Below are 7,566 nucleotides of genomic sequence, written 5' to 3'. Positions count from 1 at the left end.
TTGCTACTGAACCCAGTAATGCTGGAGAAGGAAGACTCATTGCTTCAGTTTGCCTTAAAGAACGGAGTCCCGCTACAGTGTGCTTTACTGTACAGTGAGGAAAATGAATATGATAGGAATGATCTTAAAATGACAGATGGGAATTTATTTCTTTTCCTCTGCTTCTTGCCTGCCATCTTATGGAGAGATGTATGAGCCATTGAAATAGAAAGTCTAACGACAAAACAAAAGAAAGAGAGTCACTTTGGGCTCATATAATTCACCAACTAAGGAAGTCAATCTTAAATGGAGAGTGCTCAAAGTTCTTGGACTACTTGGTAACATTTTAGATTCAAATTCAGATCTCCAGTACCAAGGCCTCCTTATCTTTCTAATCCTGTATTAGGAACTTTCTTATACATTATCCCACTTAATCTCCATGATTAAACTGTGACAGCTATAGTATTTGAAACAAAATATATTGCTTTACCTTTTGTGCTCCAAATAATGTATCCACTGTAAAAAAAATCTGATAAAAAGAAACATTTAAAAACATTTATAATTCCTGCAGCTAGAGGAAAACAATTTTAGCATTTCGATATATGTGATATATATTATCTGCCATTTTTTTCTATGCATATGTAATTTATAATATCGGTTTGAAGCTACTTTTTTAACAAGACATTAGTGAATATTTTTCCATGGTATGAGATATAATTTTTTCTACAATATGTTATGATTGCATGAAGTCCCAACATACATCATACACCATGATATATGTAACCTATTGTAAGAGATTTAAGATGTTTCCCATTTTTAGTTAGTATAAAAATGCTTTGATCAACATTCTAATAGCAAAATCTTTGCACAAATACATGATTATTCCTCTCAGATTTATTCCCACAAGTAGAATTTCTGGGTCATGGCCCATGTAAAATTTTAAGACTTTTCTTCTGTATTGTCAAATAAACCTCTACAAAAGTTATAGCAATTTATATGGCCACAAGTGGTATAAAAAAGTAGTAATTTCCTTGCAACACTGTCAGTGATTTTATTTTTATCTTGGCCATTTTTCGGGGAAAAAAGTTAACTTTCAATTGTTTAAAATGTGTACTTCTTGACATTTACCAAGGAAGTTAAATATATTGCTCATGGATTTACTGGCCATTTACATTTTTTTCTGATGTGAAGGATGTCCATTTCTTTCATCTGTTTTCTATTAAGTTGTTCATCTTTTTCTTGTTGATTTCTAAATGCTTTCTTATTAAATCTTCCATCTGCATTATAAATATCTTTAGGTTAACTCTTCCATAGGCACTAAAAATATGGTCACCTAGTATGCCTTTTAATATTTAGTATTTGATATATACATAAGTTTTCATAATACAATTTTACAGAATGAAATTATCTCATCATTTTTTATGATTTCTGTACTTTTAAACACACTTAGAAAAGCCTTCCAAGATTACTAAAAAATTACTCAATTATATTTTAGAATTGTAAAGTTTTATTTTCACATCTAAATCTTTACTTTGGGTGTGGTCTGAAGGAGAGATTTTATAAAACCTCTTAATTAAATGGCTGGCCATTATTAAGCAATCTATTCTCCTCCCACTGGATGTGCCACTGTTATCACACACAAAATTCTGTCATATATTGCGTTTATTTCTAGTCTGTTTCCTTGATGTAGCACACAGGTCTCATCAGTCCCATGTCTTGCCTTTTCCATGTATTTTGCTCTCCCTCTGGGAAACCGATTCCTTTTCTACACAAAGTGAGCACTGGTCAGCTGTGTTTAGATCTCCTTGAAAAGCAAAGGATGAAAATAATAATTCACCATGGACACCATTTTAGACTTGGATATTTTTAATTTAAAGAGTGTCATTTCAAAGGAACTCCTTCCTAAAGAAATGGACTTTAGTCCTAGTGTTTTTGTTACTATAAGCCATTAGCAACTTGGCAGGGGTGGGGCGGGAAGAGTCCTGTTAAAACACTTGTCTCTCTCCTTTTTAACTCGTGAGTTACATGAAGACCTAGTTAAAGGAAGGCGGGAGTTGGCCAGAACAGCAATGCTGTACGATTGTATAAAGCAGGGAATCATGACCTACCCACTGGGCCATCTTGTCTGCTGCCTCTCCTTTAACACGGTAGAGTAAGAACCCACTCATGCTCTTGGGTAGTGTAAATAGGCCTTTGACCCTGCACCAAAGACCTCTATCACTCACTGTTTTGAATCTGTTTCTGGTCAACTCAGTTGGCCTGAATGCAGCTCTAATGAGGCTGAGGTCATGGGTTCAATACCAGTGTGGTCTAATTACCAATAAGTCAACTGTTTCGGGGGACTCACCTTGTACTTCTCAACCAGGCCAGTCATTTTGCATATGCCCAGCTTTGGTCACACAGGGGACAAGGTGAGAGACCAGAGATAAATCAGAACAAATGTCCCACCATACTGGGACATGCACTCAGTGCTCTGCTGTTGGCAGGTCAGTAGCAGGATTTTGGATATGAGCAACAAGACCACATTTTTATATCGGCACCACGGCCATCAGTAATTGACATATGCTCCTCTCCATCCTGTGGACAGGCTGCCAAATTCCCATCTCAAAGGGCTTATTATTCTAATTTAGAGGATAGAGGTTTTGAGGGGAGGGGATCTAGTGCTTAAATAGGAATGTTTTCAGTTACCGCTGATGTCCAGGAGAACTCAATCAGAAAATTAAATGGAGATGTAACACTCCTTTTTAATTTCATTTTTATTATGAGGTAAAAAAAACATGTTAAAGATAATTTGGAGAACAAGGAAAAGAAGAAAACATCCAGTCTCACTAACACATGTACAACTAGACATTTTTTTAGATTTATTAAACATTCATTATTATTTTAGCATATTGCACCAATAATATTCAACAAAAGGAATAAATATTTTTAGATGAAATGGAAATCACCTACCGTCTCTAACAAAGGGACTAGTTTAAATTTTCCCCCAGAAACTTCCAGTCCTGACCCACAGAAGCCCCACTGCTTGAGTGACTCCTCATAAGTCCACGAAGATGCTGGCTCACCAACCTGGTAGAAAGCCCATCATCAAACTCCACCAGGAAGCAAAAGACACCTTGGTATTCTCGATACCACTCACACTTCATGCACCAAAGAAGTTTCTAATAGCAAATATTCAGCACAAATATCATTTGGAAAACATCAAGAGGGGAAAAAAATCCTCCCTGCCTGATGTGAATTGGTGCTCCCCTTTGGAACGTACTGTAGTTTCTCATGGAAACACTTTGTGAAAAGCCAGTCGTATATCGTAGCCCCCAAATATGAGACTGCGGGTCCCTCTAACCACACAAAACAGCTGTGCCCTCGGAGGAAAGGTCATCTGCTGCAGTTGTGTTTCTTTTTACTTTTAAAGAAATGTCAGACCATGTTTTATGTGGTCCTTATGACAGGGTGCTGTTTATTGTATCACCAAGCTGCCATAACTTCAGGACAAGGAAACTGCCATTATTTGGAGAGTATATATCTTTCTGACTTACAGGAAAGATGAAAATTAAGAACGGCCCTTTTTCAGAGTGGGTATAAGTATTCTTTGACAGTCTCCTACAATATTTCAAACATCTTCGTCAGACCCATAAAACTTGATGCTTGACTCCCTTAGCCCAGATGAGGCTGTGTTGGAGTGAAGACATTTATCCCAAGCATGGTGCCAGGCTGCCCTTGGCAGATGTTTTGAACATGGACTTTAAACCAGCTTGCTTGGTGCCCCCCAAGACACCAAGGCGTTCATCAAGAAATCACATGACATGAGGAAATAATCATGAGAGCTAAGGTTGATCATCTGTTAGCTTCTGTGCTAAGCATTGCACGTGCATTATTTCCATTTATCCTCACATCTATGAGGCAGTCACTATTAGTATCTCTATAAGATATCTGCAATTAGATATCCTTATTACAGGTAAGAAAACTAACATATAAAGAAATCAAGTAAGGCCAGGCACAGTGGCCATGCCTGTAATCCTAAAGCTTTGAAGGGCCAAGGCAGGAGGATCACTTGAGGCCAGCAGTTGGAGATCAGCCTGGAGAACATAGTGAGACACCATCTCTATAAAAAAAACTTTAAAAATTAGCTGGGCATGGGGGTGCAGGCTTATAGTCCTAGCTGCTCAGGAGGCTGAGGCGGGAGGATTGCTTGAGCCCGGGAGTTTGAGGTTGTAGAGAGCTATGATCACGTCACTGCCCTCCAGCCTGGGCAACACAGTGAGACTCCATCTCTAATAAATAATAATAATTAATTAAAAATAAAAGAAAATCAAGTAACTTGCTCCAAGTTCACACTGCTGGAGAGTGAGGGTGTTAGGATTCAAGTCCACAGGGCCTCATTCAAGCAACACATGTAATCAACATGTATGAATCACGTGATGTTTCCCAGGCACTGTGGTCCCACATAATCATAAGTGTCTTCACAGTCTTTCCATGTTGCTATTACTATCTAAATTGTCTCCAAGATGGTAAGTCCCCTCCCCACTGTAATGCAACCATGTGACAGCTTGCGTTTGAAATCAGGTCTGTACAGCTTGCATTTGAAATCAGGTCTGCATGACCTCAAACTCCATACTCCAAGGCCAAAGTTCTTGATCTGGAGAGTTTTCTAGAGATGAGAAGCAAAGGGAATGTGAAACATTTTTTTTTTAAATCTGCTGCAGTTCTTCGTCATCTTGGGTCAGGAGGCAGCAGGGTAGTGGGGATGTGATGATCTCACTTGCAAGTTCTGTTTAAAATCCTTATCCAGTTCTGTTTTGGTGTGTTTTCATACTCCAGGGTAGGTGAAATTCTAGAAAGTCCAAGATCTTTCCAAAAACGTTCGGATCTGGACCATGCTTATGAGGGACCCATGATTACTAAATAAAGGTAACCCATTAGCATCAGTTAATCCAGCAGTATTTTGCCCTGGTTGTGCAGCTAGCTAGTTGTGTCACAGGGCAGTCTCCACCAGGCCTCCAGACAACTAGAGCTCTCTGGCGGGATGGGGAAACCGTGAAGTTCAGATTGAGTAGGTGAGGTGGCTGTAAACTTTCTTCTGCTTAGAGAAAAACAAGTCACAAGGGAGGCCGATAGCCGACATACAAATTTAGTTTTTCTCCTCCCACTTAGTCTGCCATCCACCCATCCCACCATTCCCCTCTCATCCTGACCCCTCTCTTCTATCCCCTCCTCGGCCACCCTGAGAGCCATGTGGTGGGAGATTACTGGATAGGTGGGCTGGCTTCTAGTCCTCGCTCTGACACTCGCTAGCTTTGTAACTTTAGACAAATTGTTTAATCTATGTCTTTCGACCTCAATTTCTTCATTTTTTTTTCAGCAGATTTGTATTAAATGCCAAACAAAATGGTCATATTTCATCAGTGACATGAAGGAGTTAGGCCAAATGGACGCTTGAGTCCCTTCTAGGTTTGAAACGCCATGACTCCCCCTCTTATATGACAATGTCCGTTTCTTTTTTTTCTTACCTTTCCCGTTCCTTCTCTACTTCCTTCTTCTGTGACTTGTGTTCCAGCACGCCTCTAAGTCTCTCTCTGACACGGAAGCAGAGAAAGAAAGATGAAGGGGAAAGAAATTCATGGTTGTATAGAATTTCTCTTTCTCTCTCTCTTTCTTTTTTCTGCTAACCCCATGGAGCTTTCCTTTGGCTTTTTGAGAGCATTTTCAGGGGCTAGAGACTTCTCTTCATTCATTGCTTCATTCAAGCAAGCATTTGGAGCACCCACAAGTGCCAGCATTTTGTTGGGCATGGTCATGACAGTGGCCACAACAGAGATCTGGGAAATACTGGCCCACGTTGGTTTTCAAACAGCAGTTTTTTTGGGAGAATGAAGGATCCTCTATAAAGAGTGCCTAAACCAAACACGAAGACTACCTTAAAAGGGACAGTCTCAGAAGCCCACAGCAACAAAGCATAAAGGTTGCTAGTGGTTCTGGTTAGGCCCATTTGATTATTATAAAGGAGACTCACTCACATTAGTTTAAGCAAATGATGGAGGCAGCGGTAGAAAGGCTATACTTCTTCTATACAGAAGGTAGGATATTGTAGGTCTCCAAAATCAGGAGCTTAATAAAGTTAGGTCTCACCATGACTAGGCGGTTCTGGAATAAGTTTCAACAATTATTTAAAAAACAAAAAAGAACTCCATGTCAGACATCTATAAAAACTGTTATTAGCACTTTTATGGGTTTTAGCCTAGATAAGTACCAGTGATAAACAAGAAGCAGATGGGAGTTTAAAGGTATATCAAGTGCAAGAAGACTAAGGAAGTCTTATGTGTGGGGAAGAGACTGAATATTAATTGATCATAGATGAAAATAGAACTACTCAGCTCCAGTTCATTTTTTTTCTATCTTATCTCAAGGCAACTGATCTTCATATTAGGAAAGATAATACATTGTAAGAGAAAAGCCAAAGTTGGTTATTATTGCTCTCAGTGAGTTCAGATCTCCATATCTACACCAATTATACCAAAGGCCAGGAGCAGTGGCTCATGCCTGTAATCCCAACACTTGGGGAGGCCAAGGCAGATGGATCACTTGAGCCCAGGAGTTCAAGACCAGCCTGGGCAACATGGTGAAACCCTGTCTCTACAAAAAAATACAAAATAATTAGTTGGGCATGGTGGGGTGTTTCTATGGTCCCAGCTACCAGGAAAGCTGAGGTGGGAGGATCACCTGAGCCTAGGAGGTCGAGGCTGCAGGGAGCCATGTTGGCACCACTGTACTCCAGTCTAGGTGACAGAATGAGACACTGTCTCAAAAATAAATAAATAAATAAATAAATAAATAAATAAATAAACAAACCAATTATACTACCAAGGTCTTGAAGAAATAACGAAAGGTGAAATGCTACAGATACTTTCTGAACAACTGTGGAGAATGAGGGAAGTCTCCGTAGGCTGGAGAGGATTAAATATGTTCCCACTTTTCAAGAAAAGGTAAATAAAAAAGATTCTATAAACTAAAGACCAGTGGACTAAAAGAATGGATTGTTGATATATTTTGAAAGGAAAACAGTGATCACCAAGAGTCAGAATGGGTTCACTAAGAATAAATCATGCCAGTCTAACCTCCACTCTGCTTTTGGCACAGAGAATTGCAAAACACATAAGTTACATCTCGGCAAGGCGTTGCACAGAGTTTCTCATTAGATCCTTCTGGACCAGATTCAGAAATTTGAGCTCAATGCTGGTACCATTAGATACATTAGCAAGCACTTGGATGGCTCTCCTCAAAGAGTTTGATTAATAAATGCCTGTCAACCTGAAGGGAGGTTTTTATATCGTGCCATAGAACTATCTGTCCTTGTCCTCCTCCGCAAAACATTTGCAGTGACTTACATGAGGACAATGATGGTATGTTCATTAAATCAGCGGATGACAGGAAACTAGGAGGGATAGATAACAGATTTCAGGCCTCAAATCTGCTCAAACAATCTGAGATGGGCCAACATTCATAAATTTGCAAAGCAAGGATCTGCCCTAGTTCACAATGACAAATACCCCTTCAGCTCCTTGAAAGACCAGATAGGGTGAAGCCAGGAAA

The 7,566-nt window shown here is 39.5% G+C and overlaps 1 protein-coding gene across 1 annotated transcript in view; it reads right to left on the bottom strand.

The window, feature by feature from the left end:
- Window positions 1–5,525: 5,525 nt before the first annotated feature.
- The window catches only part of CDCA2 (cell division cycle associated 2), a 111,184-nt gene continuing 109,143 nt past the window's right edge, over window positions 5,526–7,566 (bottom strand). The window contains exon 16 of the mRNA XM_054561364.2: window positions 5,526–5,552. Coding sequence (XP_054417339.2) covers window positions 5,541–5,552 — 12 coding nt within the window. The 3' untranslated portion in view covers window positions 5,526–5,540. The remainder of the gene's footprint in view (window positions 5,553–7,566) is intronic.

Source organism: Pongo abelii, chromosome 7 (assembly GCF_028885655.2).
Source record: "Pongo abelii isolate AG06213 chromosome 7, NHGRI_mPonAbe1-v2.0_pri, whole genome shotgun sequence".
Lineage (NCBI taxonomy): Eukaryota > Metazoa > Chordata > Mammalia > Primates > Hominidae > Pongo > Pongo abelii.
The sequence above is the reverse complement of the archived record's forward strand: the minus strand, read 5'-3'. Positions and strand labels throughout refer to the sequence as shown.